This window comes from Aythya marila (genome assembly GCF_965140915.1).
Source record: "Aythya marila genome assembly, chromosome: 2".
Taxonomy (NCBI): domain Eukaryota; kingdom Metazoa; phylum Chordata; class Aves; order Anseriformes; family Anatidae; genus Aythya; species Aythya marila.
The window spans coordinates 38,867,696-38,887,621 of record NC_139043.1 but is presented as its reverse complement, the minus strand read 5'-3'; the positions used below and the strand labels follow the sequence as shown (position 1 = coordinate 38,887,621).

General features: G+C 34.1%; 1 protein-coding gene across 1 annotated transcript in view; it reads right to left on the bottom strand.

Annotated features, from left to right (window-relative positions):
* KCNH8 (potassium voltage-gated channel subfamily H member 8) overlaps positions 1 to 19,926 on the bottom strand; it is a gene marked incomplete at both ends in the record, with an annotated part of 180,771 nt that overhangs the window by 25,150 nt on the left and 135,695 nt on the right. The window contains 4 exons of the mRNA XM_082753902.1: positions 5,383 to 5,597; positions 9,796 to 10,045; positions 11,413 to 11,612; positions 16,003 to 16,200. Of these exons, the coding sequence (XP_082610028.1) occupies positions 5,383 to 5,597; positions 9,796 to 10,045; positions 11,413 to 11,612; positions 16,003 to 16,200 (863 nt within the window). The remainder of the gene's footprint in view (positions 1 to 5,382; positions 5,598 to 9,795; positions 10,046 to 11,412; positions 11,613 to 16,002; positions 16,201 to 19,926) is intronic.

Genomic DNA, 19,926 nt, shown 5'->3' with positions numbered 1-19,926 from the left:
CTTTTCCACCTTAATGATTCTATGACTTGTTCCATAGAAATACAGAAGTTGATCTGTGTGAGTGAGACTGTATGAGTGCTGCATAGTTTTGCAAAGGGGTATTTACTCTGCAAAGACGATGAAGCAAAGCAAAGAAGAAAAGATTATAATAATAATAATAATAATAATAATAATAATAATAATAATAGTCCCGGCAGTCCCAGAGGCATGAAAGAAAAATCTGAGAAACTTTTAAGATGCAGAAGAGTGCTGAGCAGTATTGCACAGTAGCATTGATTGCACCGCAGTCCATGCATACAGGCAACTAAAAAACCTACTCCACTGAACACATCAGGGGACGTGTCAAAGTTAATTATATGTTCATGATTTTTAAGCAATTTTGGTTCTTGATAGTATGAGGTGGACATTCATTCCTATACTGTACCCTCTGAGAAGGTGAGAGGTTTTCAGACATCATATGAAAAGGAGAAATGGGAGTACAGTATCCAACAGGAAGAAAGCAACATATGCACAGCTATCAGTGACTTAGACGAGTTATCCTAATAGGAAAAAGGGAATTTGGTCTGTGCAGCTGCCAAGTGCACATGGACTATAAAGAAAGGTAGTAAGCAGGAATCCAAGATGCTTTATTTTTCATAATAATAATGCAGGTAAAGTATTAGACTTCTGCTGCTTTGTGTGATTTATTCAATTCTATATTCTACCTGTTATGACAGCTTTTACACAAAACAAAAAAATGCTGTTGAGAGGTTTCTCATTTTGCAGCATTCATACCTGTTATGCTACAGGCAATAAACACCAGTGAGTTACACCTACATTAATAGCACACGATCATCTGCCAAACAAGCTACTAACAAAGGTGAGGGATTAACTGGAGGTATTTTGTTTTAAAAAAGCCAGAAGTTTGTTTAAAAATGCTAAGTTTTTCTCAAAGTTACCAAACCACACTGATAAATGTCAAAACAAAGCTTGTTAAATTTTCTTAATTAAACCACTCCTTTCTACACAGCTGATGAATAATATGGCTAAACTCTCTTCCTTATTAAATAGATAGTTGGGATTATTTGGTAAATCTTCTATGAAAAATATTTATTATGAAAAGCATTTTGTGATGTTTTATTGTTCTGCAATGCACAAGATAAGCTATGACCTACTCTGGAGTGGAGGAATTATGATTAAGTGAAGCAGTGTAGTAATAGTTGTTTAAGAAAATAATCATTTATTTGTATAGGTTTTATTATAAATACCTGAGAAATCAGTAGGGTTTTTTTTTTTGGCTCTGAAAATCAAACATAAGAATAAGTAATCATGTGCCTGAAGTTACTATCATGTTTTCTTACTTTGCAATCTTTGCCAAAATTAGAAGCAATCTTTTCCATAAATACATGCTGTATTTTTTTTTTCCTTCAAAGCAATAGCATTGCAAATAAGATAACTTCGATCTGTTTCTTTAAAACAAAATACTATTTACTATGCAGAAAATAAAGATATATATATATATATATAAAATAAAAATCAGAAATGTTACTCTGCCTCCATTGCTGGTTAATAGTAGTTAATCAACTATGTAACACTTCTGACTATATTGGAAAACTGCATTAATAAATTAAACAGAGCTATATTACAATATATAGAAAAATCATGACCAAAAGGTCATTATTTCATGAAGAAATAATTTATGTTAAAAAAGTAATCTACTAGCTGAAAAACAGACTGTGGATAGGCAGACTTTTAGCTGAAATTTGTGCATGAACTCAAAATATATTTTTCTCTATGCATCTTTTTACATTGTTATTATTTATTTGCCTACAGGACCAAAACAACTAGTTGACACACACAAAAAAAGAGAGAAGTCTAGAAATAAACCAATTAAGAAATGAAGTGGAATTATACTCTTAAAATATGTGCTTAATGCTTTACTAGAATGAACCAGAAAACTCAGCCTAGAGTAGAATTGGTAGATATTATTCTTCTGAAACTGTGCCTTCTGTTTTATGCTCCAGAGCTTAAAGCTGTTTTCACCTTTAAGAACAATTGTTTTGGCCAGATTTCCCAGTAGAAAAGGGTAATTTGTTTTGTATTGCTATTAGCAACATGAACTACGTTATATTAAAAACAAACAAAAAAAATCACAATTCAAACATTAAATTTAAAAAATTCTAAATACCAGCCTCTCCAAAATACAAGCATTAAGCCCCAATTTGTCAGACAATGCCTTTTCTTTGGGGGAAAAAATAGATCCTTGGTTGCCTTTTAAAATCTATTTGTCTATTTACTTATTTTTAATATCAAGGAGCTAAGAATGTTCCCCACTGGAGGAAGAATATACCACTTTTCTAGTGCAATCTTATTATTATTTGTTATTATGCTATTATCTCTAATTTACACTGTGGGTAGACTCCAACAATGCAGTCCTTCCCCCTGTTTTGGAGACTATTTTCATTTTAAAGAGAATAGTGTCTCCTTTTGGGGTAGGGAGAAAGAAAGCTCTCTGTAAGAGACAGAACAGTACTTTTAAAACTACCAAAGAAAAAATATATTCTTATTAATTACAAATCATGTCAAAAAGAGTTTTTAATCTTTAAGAATGTCATCTTTTCTTTTAGAAATGGCACATACTGATACTGCTCTAGTGAGTCAAAGACACATGTGCCTGTATGCTTATCTTCCTTTGGGACTTCATTACAGCTTGAGAAATGACATAGGTGTCAAGGAGGCCTCTTGCACTTTGCATCAGTCTGGCTGTAGCCAGCCTTTATTTATTTATTTATTTATTTTTAATGAGTCGTGACACCTACACTATAAACACTTCTTTGTAGACAAAAGAAATAGTAACAATAAATGGTTACCTAGCCCACAAAAATATTGTGTAATATTTACCGATTTTAAGCTTCTCATAAGATAGTTAGGAGTTATGAACATTTGTTAGTGCTCTGTCTATAATAGAGCAAGATTTCCAGGGCTCGCAGATAGCAAAATCATTTCCAGTTTCTTTCTTATAATTGTACATGTAAGAATCTTTTTCTGACTGCCTAGCTTTATTAAATCAGGTATCTGGCCCTCTAGCTGCTAGATCTGTATACAATCTGTAATATATAATGCAAAATATATGGTTGAAGGGGGTGCTGGAATCATTCTCACTTAGCAAACTATTTCATTACTATGATGTCAGAGTCACAGACCTAAAAAAAATTGCTTGAAACACCAGAATGCCTGAATTGTGTTTACATCAAAACTTCAGCTACCAAACAAATTAATTTTTCCTAGCTATGCTGAATTAATTTTGTATATTTATGAGAATGAGCTTCTCCAGCAAAATTCAGTAAAGAAAACAAAGGACAGAATACATATAATCAACACAGACTTTTTCCTAATTCACATCTTTCTGTGATGTGAATATATAAAAAAATGGTATAAAAGTCTGACAGTGTGATTGCATAACAATTAAAGTTTATACTCCTAATTCTCTTAAGGACTTCTGTTTTTAGTACTACTATGAGGAACCACTGAAACTTTATCTCTGTATTTTTGTATCTCTCCGTTATTCATTAGAAGCTGAAATAGCTACATGATTGCTGGCTCCTGCACTTAAAATCCCCTGAGCTTTTCTTTTAAATTACTTAAACAACTCTCAATATTTCTGTGACCAGATAGCTGCAGTTTCTACTTGATATTGGGAAGAAGTATGGTTACAGCTCTTTGTTTTACTATAAAGTGGAAGTTCCAAAGCTTTTTTCCACCATTACACATTACTTGCATTTTACTGCAGATGGAGCTCATCACTATATGCACTTTTAGATCTCTAAATGAGCCAAGAAAACAAAATGAAAACAAAACAAAACAAACAAAAAAAAACTTCTCATAGGAATTTCTATGTGGTAGGGTAGTTTGGAGGTTTGACACTAGGATCAGGAAACTCACGATTACTTCTGTCACTTTTTGTTCCGCTTAGCTCTAATTCAGTTCAAAGTTCTTCAGTTTTGTGTATAAAGAGTTCAAACAGTACAAGGAAAAGGATAATGGATAACCAAGACTACATTTTTTTCTGCTGCATTACATTTTAATGGTGGCTTAAAGTGTTTGGAAATCTACAACCAAAAACAGTTTTGGTGGACTGTGACTAAAAAAGCAATAAGGTTTTAGGTCAGGTCTGAAAGACACTTGTCACAGTCATGCTATTTCATGTTATTTCAATCTGTAGTTCATCTGACCCTAGACTGAAAGGCACTTGGCAAATTGTAGTGGGGAAATTTTTCATTCTTTTTCATTCTGTAGATAACATGGCTCTAAATACTACTACTGATCCATTTTCAGAACCATTAAATCATATTCAATTTCAAAATTGTATTCATGTAAGACATTCAAGGAAAAACAGAATAAGAAACTGACTTACTCAAATGAATCAATCTACTTTTTAACTATGGAAAAACTTTTCAAACCTAAAACTTTCTATAAAGCTGAAAAAGACATACACACACACAAAAGTAAAATCTCCCTATCTTAGTGTTTAGTGTCACAGCTGCCAAATTCTCCCATAGCACCATTCCCAAGACATAATGCTGTATTTAAAAGATGTCATGGGAGGAGCTGTCCTTGTTTTTATAAAAGCTGAATGTGTTTGCAGCTGGTACAATGACCCCCAGATTTGTCAGCATAAATGACCCACAGATTTGTCAGAAAAGCATGAAGCAATACTGAGTAGTCAAGCAACGAGCCACCCTTCATAACACTGAGTTAACAGTAAGCCTATGTTAAATGGAGGATAACAGTCCCACAAGACATGAAGTTTCTAAGCCTTGCAATGCTTTGAATACTTGAAAATACCTTGGTAAGTCTATCCTGAAGTCTTTCAGCAATGTGTTATCTGAAATTTCTTGTTGGTTATTTGAGTTTTCACATTAAGTTGCTCATCGAAATGGAAAAACACCTTTCAGTTGCAGTATGATGAGAAAAAAACTTTCTTATTTTGAACATGTGAAAACATTCTTAAATATGAAGCAATCAATGTTCATTAGACTGGCACATGACGTTCTAGTAAAGGTATAATTAAATACTTTATTTGGGCACATGCTTTATATAACTGTTAATTGTTTGTAAACATTAGCAAAAAAATGACAAAATACTAAAGAAGTATGTTCTCTCTCAAATGAGGTTTTCTATAGAAAAATGAGAAGCAGAGAACATGTTCTCTGTCTATGATCTGTTCAACTGATCAACAATTCATAAAGATAATGAGTGAATTATCAAACATATTGAACAAGTGATCCTTTTAATGTAACCTATGTATTATTTCTTTACTGTGATGAAATTATGATTACAGGCTAAAGCATGAGAAACACCTTCAAGTTAACAATAGCTGCAGAGAATTTTAAAGATACTTACATCACTTTCATGGCCTTCTCTTAGATTGTATGTGAGATCATGCTGTATGTCTTCAACAAACTTGTGAGCATACTCTGGGTAAAGATCAAGCACTTCAAAGAGACCTTTGAGGATAATGCATTGGAGGTCACAGTACGTTAAAGCTTTAACGTCTGCATTTGTTTTAATAACTTGATCCCTAATGGATAGGTTTGCTCCAATCAAATCTCCTTTACCTGAAAGAAAATATGAAAACAATCATCTTGAAAATATGAATTCTTAACTACTGTTTTGAATCATAACTCTGTTTAACAACTTTTAAATTTAAAACCCATAGTTACTAATGAATTTTTAAATTAATAACATTCACAAATATACTTAAGGGCTTTCTCTGATTTTTGCAGGAAGAATGTTACATACAATTAATAGGAGGTACAAAGACTCATTTATGTACATGTAAGTATCTCATTTAAGAGAGCAATCAAGTAAATATGTAAAAAAAATTACACGAGTAATTAATATCAGGTGAAATTTTGTAAGTCAAAAATTGAAGGTTATATTTCTCACTTGTTCTTTTTAGATCATTTTAACAATGACATGATTAATTGTAGATCCTCAATTCAGATTAAACCTTTACTAAGAATATGTATTATAAAATTCTTGCAAGCTCTGATACAAACTCTGCTGCACTTCATGATGTATATTAGTTGGACAAGGTAATAACAAATATATAATCCAATGGTACTTCTGCCAAGAAAAAATAATGGATTCTTAAGCCATTATATTTTCATTTATGGGCAACCGTCCATGTGTTGAAGAGCATAACAATTTTCTAATAGAAAGCTTGCATAGCATCTCACCTGAGATATTATGTCCAAAAAGCAGTCATTGAACCAGAGATCTTCCTCTAAGGTGCAGATGTTCTTTATTGAAGAACAGTGCAATTGAGTGCACTCTTGGTGAGTTTATGGACTACACCAAACTGGGGAAAGTGACTGATATACTTGGGGAAAAGCTGTTATTCAGGGGACCTTAACAAGCCGACAAAAAAGGTCTGACAGGACCTCATGAAGTTCAATAAAAATAAATACCAAGTCCTGAACCTGGGAGGGAAGATCTCCCTGCAGCAATATGGGCTGGGGTCTGACCAGCTGGAAAACAGCTCCTCAGAAAAGAGCATGGGGATTGTCATAGACAAGAACATAAGCCAACAATGTGCCCTTGCAGAAAAGAAGGCCAAGAGCATCCTGGGCAGCATTAGTGAGAGTACAGCCAACAGGTTCCAGGGAAGTGACATGAAACCCTCTGTATTTCACTTTTCAGACTACATCTGGAATATCATGTCCAGTTTTGGGTTTCCAAGTAGGAGACAGAGTGTTGACATACTGGATTAAATACAGAAAAGATCATGAAAATGGGAAATGAGAACGTAATGCATGAGGAGGGACAGCTCTGAGCAAGTGAAATAAAAGTGGCCCAAACCAGGACTGGGACTGGGTGGCTTTCAGAAGTCTCTTCTAATCTTACATTAGTCTGAGGTTAGTGAGTATTAAGTGAAGACTGTAAAATCTGAAAATCCACACAGCATGTGATTCTACCTGGATATTACACAGAAAGTGTTCTTAAAGAGTAAGTTAAACTAAGCAGACAACCATTCATAAAGTGATTTAAATAAGATAATTTGCTTTATACTGCTTGTGAATTTTTTGTTTCCTATTTACCTGGAGATTGTTCAACTTTCTTAAAAATGTTTATCATAAGCCCAGTATACACAGGGGTTTTCTTTTGCTCTAGGAATATATATACCTTTGTGTTCTTTTAAAATTGAAGTTAGTGTAAATGAGAACTAGTTAATTAGAACTAGCTCAAGTTAATCTGAGAAAAGCAAGGTAATGACAAAGTAATACATTTTCTGTTTGCTCATCACATGGTGTAATGTTTACATAATCAGATACATGGTAAATCTAAGAAATAATTTACTTTTACTTTTATCACCAATTTTTAGATTTCTTTGATTACATAAGCAGATCACTGGTAAAGATTAGCTATTGCTAACCATGAATATATGGACTTAGGAAAAAATATTTCAAATTTACAAAAAAGTATTTTTAAATATATTAATTAGAAACTTTTTAGGCATATAAACAGTATTAGTATAAGTAATGAATAGATAATTTGGGGAAAAAAGTTACAGCTATATTTGATAGCAGTTACAGCATTTGATGAAGTAATATTAGTCTGAAGGACACTATATTTGCTCTGGTATATGCTAACTAATACTAGCTTTGGAATGATAATCATGTAGCAAAGACTAGCTAAAAAGCTGAATATTCATTAGTATTACAGCACAAGTGAGACAACTGTACCTTTAATAACAACATTTGTTATATCAACAGAGTAATGTAGGTTGTTATTAGTAGCACTCTCTCTCTCTCTTCTCTTTTTTTTTTTTTTTCTTTTAATTGGAGAACACACTCATTTATAAGGACTTATGTGAAACATCTTTTTGATAATAAATCTGGGACATATAGTCAAAATTATGAATTTCTCCTCTTCACATGTATCTTCTCAATCACTTATGGCTATTATTTTAAAACAAATATAAGATGTATGCTCAAACAATGTTGATTTTTTTCTTAAAAAGTATATTTTAAACTTCATTATGTGATATGACATTATATTCTCAAGAGGAACCAAATGGTTGTATTTAATCAGATCATCTCTTATTGTACTGTTGCTGTATTGCTTATTAGTGAGAATGGTTCAGCAACCAAAACATATTCCACTACAATTAGAATTGTGACAGAGTTATAAAATTGTTGTAATCAACATTTTCAGGAAAAAAAAAAGAAATCTGCTCTTTAGAATTTACCGTAAATTAGTAAAACAGTTTCTCATTTGGACCTATAGATATGATGCACTCACCTTCTTCTAGTATTAATTAGGTTTAAATGATGAAGCTCCCATTCACTGGAATGAAACATTATTTCGTTGTATCATGTTTATGTTTGTGCGTTACAATTTCATTCACTTCTCTCAGAAATCCATTAATCTTTATTTTTATTGTCATTGTTACCATTATAAAATGAAGCTTTTATTAACATTTTCAGAAGTGTCTGAAAATGAAATTGTTAATGAAATCGTAATTCTAATGGAGGTAAGTCTTGACCTCTTAAGCTTATGTTTTTTTTTTCTAAGCCACATTTTATAGCTTTGATTTATGTGATCCAATTAAATAGAAGCATTCTAAAACTTCCTAATTACAAGCAAGTGTTAGAGTGATATGGACTGTCAATCTAATGGAATTAAAGTGTTATGAAAAAAATAGGACATGTATCATATTTATATTAAAACAAACAAACAAACAAATTATCAAATGAATGCTAGTAAATATATTGCAATCCCACAAAACAGGAAGGAAAGCATAAAGGCAAAAGCAAATTCTTTTTAACTCTGCTTTATAAGAATATTAGAGATTATTAGAAAGAAGAATATATTGAAATCTAAAGAAGCATTAAGATCATAATAAAATAATTCTTTTATGTTTAGAGTAAAATTTTACATTTTACTTTATCAAAATACTTCATAAACATTAACTCAGACAAGTCTAATGGTCCTTTAGCTGAAGATAAAAGGAAGCTCTTTAATAGGCATTAGACTGAAGCCTATCACTGAAATTTACAGATAGAGATGCTTTAGAGATGCTTGACATTAGATAAGCCAAAGCACTCATCTAGCAAACAACCACTAAACAGAATTTATTAGAAAAGAACTTCTGTCCTTCTTCTGTTCTAATATACTCAGATAAATTCTGGCAGCATGAATTATCTTGAAGTAACTCTTGGCAGAGCAGAGCCAACAATGTTTGCTTTTCACCAAATGGCTGTCCTACAAGTGGTGTTCATACGCATTTATTAAAGAGTGAGATTGGGCTCACATTGCTTGCTTTCATTTGAAAGCATTAGTGGGAACACTAACTGGCTACTAATTTTTGTTAACTATTTAGTAACTAATATCGAATGTCCTCTGAGGTATCAATGCTGCTTTCAAATTTTGTGGAAAGTGCCAAATTATATCAAAAGCTAGTAAGGACCTACTTACGTATAAAGGGGAGAAAAGTAAGTGCAAGAAAATCAGACTAGAAGCAAAATATTATAAAGCTAATAAAATTAATATTTAAAGCTCTGTAGGAAAAAAAAAAAAAAAAAAAGTTTAAACTAAAAGATTTAGGGATTGCCATAGCAGATTAATAGATGAATAGTCGATTTAAATCAGAATAAATTATTTCTCTCTATCTCATTAGACTACTAGGATACACTATGCCATCATTAGTATTCTGAGGATGACCGTCCTCTTTCATTAACATCAATCTTAACATAGCTGGCTACTTTGGAGGACCATTCTTTCTCTTTGAAGCTATGATCATGAGCATACCGAGAATCGCCAGCACCGTGCTGTCCTTCAGGACTTCCATGGAACCTGAGCACACAAAGTAGATTGCTTGCAGGGCATCTCCCTGACGGAGGAGGTATTCCCCAGGAGCACAGAAGGAGGTTTTGATATGCAGAGACAGAGACCTGAGGCAACCACGGCTGGCACACTCAAAAAGAGAGAGCTGCAAAATCTCCTTGTTCAAGTGCATGGTGATATCTGAACGCAGCTCATCTGGGAAATCTTTTAAAAGCTGCACCAAAAAAAAAAAAAAAAAAAAAAAAAAAAGAGAAAGAGAAATAGGAGTGAAAATGTGAAAATATGTGCTACATTTTAATAAATCTTTACACAGATAAACACTGAGTCAGTTCATTGAAGCAAAGTATACTGCTTGCTTATGGGCAGAGCTCTGGACAGGCAAGCTGCAAGCCTACAACAACAGTGCTCTCTGTAGTCTGAGGGGATCTCATGCCTGAGCAATGTAGTCAGCCAACACTTGGCCAATTGTGCTCAGACAAGATAGTTTGTGGAGGGGAATCAAAGCATAAACACTGATGGTCTCTCCAGAGGCTGCTGCTGTTGTACAATAGTCAATGACTTTCAGTGACAGGTATAGAAGGTACAGAAACCGAATCTGATCCTTAACCAAATTTAATAAAGCTTGGATATCAACTTTTTTTTTTTTTTTTTTTTTTTTTTTGTATCATTGAAGATCTTACTAGGTTCCTTCTGTTGCTAGGATGCTGTTAAATATCCCATTTTTTGCTGTTGTTGTTGCACACACTACAAGAAGAGTCTATCAGGAAAAGAATGTTCTCAACCCAAAATCTTTCTGCTTGTTTCCACTTTATGTGTAGAGGCCAATGAGTTTTATAATGACAGATGTAACAAGAGCTCTGAAGGGAACAATTCATTCAAATAACACTCCAGCAGAGAAAAAACATTATTTCTCCCACAGCATAGTAATACATAACCTGGATAAATCATTTAGAACAAGCTAGCAAAGACACAGCCAGAAATCTGCCCTTTGTTTTTTACTGTCATGTCACTTTCTGTAAATTAGTCAATATTTAAAAATACAGGAAAATGAATAACTTAAGCATTTATACAATATCCTTCAGGCCAAATCACTTGTTTACAGGAATGCAAAGCACAAAAGAAAATGAAGGAGGGAGGAAAAGACAGTAAAATCACCCTTCCTTATAAACAAACAGAACAAAACAAAAACAAAAACAACAAACACACAGTAGTTTTTGTTTGTTTGTTTGTTTGTTTGTTTTTTGTGATGAAAGATGAAGAGCTCACTGGGGTGTTTCTGGTATCATGCTAAAGGTTTCTGATGAGTATCTCTTCAACAGTTCTAAATTTTGAAGGACTCTGAATTTGTAATATATATGTTAATTATATTTTAATATATGTTATTAACATACTTAGAACAGATTCTTCAATAACATTTCCCTCCTGGAAATTTCCCTCCCCTCAGTTTTATTTTTAGACATGTTTTTTTTAATATGTAGTTTCACAGAAAACATGGTATCACAGACAGAAAATGATCCCCTGCGTATTACAAGTCAGCAGTCAAAACTATCAAACACACATCCCCCTCCCTAATTTGGTTACCTCATTGGAATCAATTCCATTATTGACAGACCATGTAGTTTGGAAATATTCAAGCATCCTTTGCTTTAGCTGCTGTGGCAGGTGATGGACCCGTATAAAATCCTTCAGATCCTTGGTTCTTGTGTGATAAAGGGACCATCTGGAGTACATCCTCTGAATTATGGCAGTCACATTGCCAAACACCAAGGCATGCATCAGAGCTAGGGAGGACAGAAATTAATGTGCAATGTGGAGTGACTTGTTGATTATTAAAATGTAACAGAAAATAAACACAATTTTCACAGAAAATCAGTTTCCTGATTAATAGATAAAATAAAGTTTGAGTATAAGACTCCGTGAGAAATATACAGCAGTGTTCATATTATTATTCATTTCTAGTTATAGTCATGGGACAGGATAGAGCCACATCTGTTGCAATCTAGCCAGAGTATAATACAAAATAATGCCCAAGACTGTAAAGTTTATAGTCTAAAAGACTATAAGGTTTATAGTCTAAGAAAAAAGGAAACAGATATACAAATGTAGGCAGGCTTATTCAGGAAATAATTAAAAACTATTAAACAGTACAAAGACTGGACTCAGTAAACTAAATAAATTGTAATATATTTCAGAGAAATCATGCAAATAAATACAATAAGAGCATATATGAATCTAACAGGGACTATATGTAATGGAATGAGATTGTAAACAACATTTAAAGATGTATTATATTCTGGGAAACAAGATGTTAAAAAAAAAAAAAGGAAAAAGCTTTGTAATGTATAAAGTAAAAATTTGTGTAAATTAAAAAAAAAAAAAAAAGACACATTCAAACTGACATTCTGATTTCTTATGTTGTTTGAGAACGTCAAATATGGTGTGAAATTGTTTATCAGAAAGTCCTGACATCCAGGAGTTTGCCTGCAATTAGAGACTAATATGGAGACTAAAAATACCAGAATCAAAATTGAAGAAATACCTGCAGATACAGTGAATCTGGGTTCGTCTGTGCAGAAATGTGTTTGCTGATTATCAGTGAACAAAATTACTGTAGATTGTCTGTCATGTGGTATTGATCTGAGGTATATAATAAACACATTTACAAACTGTTTATTGAAAAAACTATTAAAGAGCTTGATTATTACTCTTAAGGGACATCTAGCTTTATAGTGCTTGAAAGGAAGCAGACAGACTCCTCAGAGTAGCAAAGGAATTGGTTTATAAACAAGACAAACAAGACATTGACCTCATATGGCAATTTATAGAAGTCTAGGATAAGCAGAGAAAAACAATGGGAGAAGGAGAAGGAAAATATATATATTGATGGTTAATCATCAATTAATCTTTTTGTGGAAACAGGCAGAAAATTCCTTGTTTTAGAGAGCAGAAAAATTTTACAGGCTGAGTCAAACAATAAGGAGCTTGTAAAATGTCTAGTAACATGTCATAGCTAGTAGCTATGTCTTTATTGTGAAGGGAAGGCAGAAAAATGGAGAAAACACTGCAGTGTCATGTATTTTCACAACACAGAATGCATTTAGAGGTGATTCACTGATATGTTTAAGTCAATACAAGTCCATTAGTAAAAGAAGATAAACGAACAGCACAGAAAGAAAAGGTTCAGATGTGAATATTAGAAAGAAAAAACCATGTATAATTGCAAGAACTGTAATTTCTAAGAAGAATCAGCTGGATCAACCAAACATTGTTACTGATGGTGCAGTGCATTACTGAGTCACTAATGAAGCTTAGGCAACAAAATACAGCAGATTGGCGTAAAGTTAGATACAGGATATTATAGTAGAAATATTCACCTGCGGCTGAAACAATTCAGCCAGATGTAGCTAAACAGACTGAAGACTGTGTTTTCAGCAGAGCACTGTGTTTTAAGAATGTGATATTTACTTTAAAAAGAGGGGGCAGGGAAAAAGCAGTGTATGGATGTGGTGTATGGATGCATATGTAAAAATCACTTTTATTTTGGTCAGTATTCCACAGGCTCCAGGGTTAGGAGGTGAACAGTGTAGAGATCTCTGTGATGTTTTTATGGGCACAAATATCATAAGGAATTGTTAATATAGGAGAATCTATCTTTGCATATGTACACTGGAAGACAACTTCTACTGATGATGACAAGCTACTCCTGTCTGTGATAGCCATTAGATTTCTTTATTAAAGAATCACAGACCTACCCTACTTTCTGTAAAATAACTATTATTTCTGTAAAATAACTATTAGAGAACTCCATTCTCTAACATGAAGTAAGACAAATTAAAAACTTCTAGGAACCATATTTCATAAAGTGTCCTTAATTTGAATAGTTATTCTAAATTACATTTTTCTTGCTTAAGGAACGCAGGAACACTTCTGATCCCAGAATTAATATTCTGTGTATCCTAGGAATTCTTGTTATGTTTTAGTAAGTACATTTTGTCTCCAATTTTGAGAAGAAATATTACATAGAGTAGGATGTTTTATCCTCACAATAATGCTTATCTTAATTGCAATTTTAAATCTATGCACAATGAGAATTAATACCAAGAGGCAGTGATGCACATTAAAGACACACATACAAAGTACTGCTATACCAAATCATGCTACCCATTCCACCTGAAATTTCATAAACTAATGACTGTTTTAAATACTGGAAAAAAACACAAACACACACAAAAACAAACAAACAAGAAACATCATTTTTTTCCTCAAGACATCACTTTTCACTAGGAAATTTTAAAATTAAATGTCAGCCAAAAATACACTTCAAAGCATGCTTTAAGAAATGAAAATATATTATATTTTAAAGTATACAAAGTAGTATTTTGTTCCTAATAGTTTTCAAAGCAGTCTGTGGTGCATGATGGCAACTCCTCCAAGTTTCCCCCCTTGGCTGATTTACTCAAATAGGGTCTAAAATACAGTTCCTCACGAAAACATCTGCAAACCAGCCTGCTCTGCTTTCTTACATGGATACATCTTGTTACCTGGGCTGTTCCAGGTGTAAAGTCCTTCTTCTGCTGCTTCACAGTACCTTTACCTTTCACTTAGCAGTTCCCTCTTACTACATTCAGTCAATAAGTTCCTCACAATTTACTCAGTGCACAAACACATTAGATCTACCACTCAGTAATATAAGGAATGAAAAATAAATTTCTATAGCTGGATTAAATAAAAGTGTAGGATACTTTTATAGTCTACTAAGTTTTCAGAAGGTCTACTATATCAAAATGAATTAAATATTCATCATTGTGTTACTCAGAATATTGCTGTTTTCTTGATATAAATGAATACTTCTTCCTTCATTCCAACACATTTTATGTAATGAAAGCCCCAATGCAGAGACCACATTGTATTTTAAAGCTGCATAATGTTAATGTTATGCCAAAAGTAAATTAATGTGTTCCCTGCTTTTATTTTTTCCTGACATTGTCAAAATTAAAATGATACTATTGGTGGATTCATTATAATATTGATGCTCATTTTGAGGACAGGGAAAAATAGCAATAATTAAATGAGCATTTTTAATATTACTGGATGCTGCAGATATATAGTTTATAGGGTATTCATTATGTTCCTTAGTTTCTGAGTGTCAAGTTACCAATTTCTTTTTGGCCAGTTAAATTTATGCTGTAAAATGACAACCAGTGCCTTGCAGACATGCCTTTTAGAAATGCTGGGTGGTAGAAATACCTACTAGTATTTCTAGAACAATTAGGTTACCAGAGAAAATATGAGGGGGCCTTTTGTTCTTCATAGAAGTTGTGACATCTTTGAGCTATGTGATGTACAAACTATGAAACAGAACAGCTATTTCAAAATATTTATTTATTTATTTATTTATTTTTGGAAAAAGAATACAAAGAGAGCTGCAGGTACCTTCTCTCCACTGTCTTGGATTTACCAATATCTGCAGGTGCCACTATCTCACTGGTGTTCCCAGGTACCTCATCAGGAAAGTGAACCCAACAATAAGAATAGGTAATTAACATCCGTTAGAAATACAGTGAAGAGCTCTAGGCATGACAAAAACACTGCAATTTTGAAGTGAATTTGAAGCAGTGATGTGGTAAAATCTACTTATTGATAAATAAACTGCTTTGCCCTTATGGAACGCCCACCTACGGCTCACCCAACATTTTACCTTGCTCTGTCCTGTCTCCACTGCCTTTGTTCTGGGCTGGGTCCTTCAGATACGGATATACATGCAGCCAGATGCACTTTTAGGCTGACATCTTTGCCATTTTTCCCAGGGCTGTTGCAGTGACTGAACTGGAGCTGAACTTATTGTTAAACTGACTGGAACTGTGCCTGGCATGTAACCAAAATGCAGATATTCCCAGGACACACAGCTGGCCCACACTTACTCACAATAGGAAGAGTTTGCACTTTACAGGGTAATGACTTTCGTTACCATAAATTATAAAAAGCTGGGAGATATGCCTGCTTCAGATAATTTATCCAGTTTTAAACCCCACATAATATTTCCTTCTTTTTGTCAATTTAGAGTTTCTGTTTGTTTGATTTCGAATCAAAACCTAGCAAAATTTCAGCACCTATTTTACTCACCTCTACTCTGCCCAAACATTTTACATGATGCTTAGCATACATACTTACCTCCTATCAGCATTGTGCAAATGGAGAAGATCTTTTCAGCATCAGTATTGGCTGAAACATTTCCAAACCCAACACTTGTGAGACTGCTAAGGGTGAAATATAGGGCAGCTATATAGGCACTTCTGATTGATGGGCCTCCCAGGGTATTATTGTCATAGTAAGGAGACTCTATACGTTTTCCTAGCTCATGAAGCCAACCTGAAAAACAAATCATAAAAAAAAGACTGTTAAGGAATACTGACATCACGAATAACTATACACTCCATAGTACAATATGTCATTTTAAAATACTTATTTAGAAGACACTGCATTCTTCACACTATTCCAAGAATAAAAACATAAAAAGAACAGAAACTGTAAGAATTTATACAGCATATAAAGGACTGTTTCTCTAGAGTATTGTTTTTTTATGTATGAGTATTTATGATAAGAACAGGATTTCTGTGTTGGAATCAAATGGTTTTGAATTGCATATTACAAGTCTAATTAGCTAATTCACAAAACCCACTAAGGCACAGAAAAGACAAAAATCATCTCCTAATAACACTGCAACAAAAAATTCAACATTTTTTTTAACCATTAATTAATGCTTGGAAAGCTTTCTGAGATTCTAAAACTAAATTGTTATAACAATAATTACATATTTAGAGCTTTTTATATGATTCTCTTTACAGTAGAAAAGATTCAGACAATACAACACAATTTACAAACCAGAATTGATTTTCCAAAGTTGCTTCATTAAGCATTTTCTAAATTACTAATTTAATCTTTCTTTTTCTTTCTTTTCATGTTGCTAAAGGAATGTATGTGTGCTAGATAAAGTAGAATTAGATGCTACCTCACAGACATTAAAAAAAAAAGGGGGGGGGGGGGGAGAGAAAAGTATGATTCTTCTTTTGGAAAGGGAAAACAACCTGAATGAGCTATGAGCTGCATAAATGTAATGATTTATACAAATTGAGTTACAAAAAAAAAAAAAAAAAAAAAAAAAAAAAAGATAAAAATCAATTTATGAGCCCACTACTGTTCTGTAAGCAGTTTGCTTGGGAGAGTGAGAATCCTTCAATCCTTCCTAGATATTCAGGTATAACCATCATAACAAAATATTCCTGGCACACAGTTTGCTTTTAGAAAAAGTAGTAGGACTTCCCCCTGTCCTAAGCTGAGAGCTTTAATAATTATGTCAAGTCATGTATGTACTGAACGTCTTTCTGAAGCTTAACATCTCTCCCAGTTCACTCAGCATATATTTCTTAATTTTGGATAAAGAACGAATCCAAGTATGAATAAGGGGAAATCCTCTTGTACAAAATATTTGCAAAAGTAGGTGGTAGATTTTAAGAATCTGACTCAGTGCTTCCAAATAGGTTGGGGAAAAAGGCCTGTAAGTATTTTGGTTGGATGGTCACACTCAAAGACTTCCAGTGAACAGCTCAATGCCTATGTGGGGATAATGACAAGTGGTGTTCCTCACAGGTCAGTATTGGGACTGGCACCATTTAACATCTTTGTCAGTGACATGGACAATGAAATTGAGTGCACCCTTAGCAAGTCTGCTCATGACATCAAGGTGTGCAGTGCAGTTGACATGCTGGAGGAAAGAGGTGCCATCCAGAGGGACCTTGAAAGGCTTGAGAGGTGGACTTATGCAAACCTCATGAGGTTGAACAAGGCCAACTGCAAGATCCTGCATCTGGGTTAGGGCAATCCTAAGCACAAATACAGGCTGGGCAGAGAAGGGATGGAAAGAAAACCTGACGAAAAGAACTGTGGGTGCTGGTTGATGAGAAGCTCAACATGAGCTGACAATGTACATTTGCAGTCCAGAAAGCCAACTTGATCTTTGGCTGCATCAAAAGCAGCGTGGCCAACAGAGCGAGGAAGATGATTCTCCCACTCTATTCTGCTCCCACAGATCTATTTTGATCCCACCTGGAGTGCTGTGTTCAGCTCTGGGGCCCCCAGCAAAAGAAGGACATGGAAGCTTTAAAACTAGTCCAGAGGAAGGCCACAAAGATGATCAAGGGGCTGGAGCATCTGTCCTTTGAAGACAGGCTGAAGGAGTTGGGGATGTTCAGCCTGGAGAAGAGAAGGCTCTGGGGAAACCTTATAGCAGCCTTCCAATACTTAAAGGGGGCCTACAGGACAGCTGGGGAGGGACTCTTTGTCAGGGCATGTAGTGATGGGACTACAGTTAAAGGCTTTAAACTAAAAGAAGGTAGGTTTAGATTGGATATAAGGAGGAAATTTTTAACTGTGAGAGTGGTGGGGCACTGGAACAGGCTTCCTGGAGAACATGCAGATACCCCATCCCTGGATTTGCTCAAGGTCAGGTTGGATGGGGCTTTGAGCAACCTGATTTGGAAGGAGGTGTCCCTGCCCATGGCAGAGAGGTTGAAACTAGATGATCTTTATAGTCCCTTCCAACCCAAATAATTCTATGACTCTATTTACCCCCTAAAGCAGACTTGTTGAGTCACTACAGCTACCACACAGGGCCATCCTCAACACTACACTCTCTTGCATGCTAGCCTACAGAGAAAGCTAAGCCAGAAGGACTGGGTAATAACAGCACAAGATCTAGTCATGCCTGGTAGAGAGCATTGATTACAAACAGCTATTTTGTATCTGTGGCTCCCAATTAACTAAAATGAAAGAAAAGCAACATAACTGAACTCATGCTGGCAACCCAGCTACAAGGTATGTTGTGAGGTGTCAGTGTCAGTGTGTACAGGCAGTAATCACATGGGGCAGGCACAATATAAGATGGTTGAATTTAATTGAGAATTGTAGCAAATAATTAGAAGTGTCTATGCATCAATATCTGCTGAGCTCTAATTGGCAACAACTTAAGCTGCTGCATACAAATAATCAATACTGTAAGGACTAACACCGCAGAAACTTGAAGCAAGTAAGTCGTTCCACAGTTATTGTGGCTATATTATCAGGGTTGCACTGACTAGTCTGGTTTGGGTCCTCTTGCTGCTCCCTTCCAGTAGTGTAATCTCAGAAAAACATAATTTCTCCAACAATGATATGGCCCTTTATACAGCTGATTTCACTCCTTTGCCTGTATTAGAGAATGTAATCCCATACATTAAAGAGTAGAAATCTAGCAAAATCCCAAAATACAGAATCTATACAAAATACAAAATGTAGCAAAATACAGAGAGTAGAGCTAAGAAAAGTCTATCTAAACATAATATACAGAAGCACAATTGTAGATTTCAACTTCAGGTTTTGAAAATATTCTAAAAGCTTTGAAAATATTCTAAAGCATATGAAGAACTTAAAAATTGACACAAATTAAATATGTTATTTTAAATAACTGTAACTGATGTGTGGATACTGAAATAACGTCCCTTAGGAAAAAATCTCTTTCCTGGGAAGGTTCTAAAAGCCACCGATTCTTGGCCTTTTTGTTCCCACTCTTCTGCCCTTTGTTACATGATTAATTTCACATTCATTGTTAGAAAGGGTCATATCACAATTTATTTCAAGTAACTTTGTACAAAACAGTACCAGCCTCACTTTTAGGCAACTACATTACCTTTGTTAGCCAACAAAGGCAAATGAGCCTGTTCTTTAATTGACAGATACACTTAAACTTGCTTCTCCTTTACAACATACTTTATGTTCAAGGCTATTAAGTTAAGAGAAAAAAAAAAAAAAAAAAAAGAAAACCCTAATAAAACATCATCGCAAAAGATCCATTATTAGTAACTGAGACATGGTGCCAAAATATGTGCTTAAAGTGTATCAAACAGTATAAATCTCTATATGAGTTCAATAATAGTTCTACTAGTGAAATACCAAATACAATATTAACATTTTACAGTTGCAAACACACACTTCTAGCTAAGGAAGTCTCATTGTTACTCAAGAATAGTTCACCACTCTGTGCCCAGTTCTGTGATGTAACTT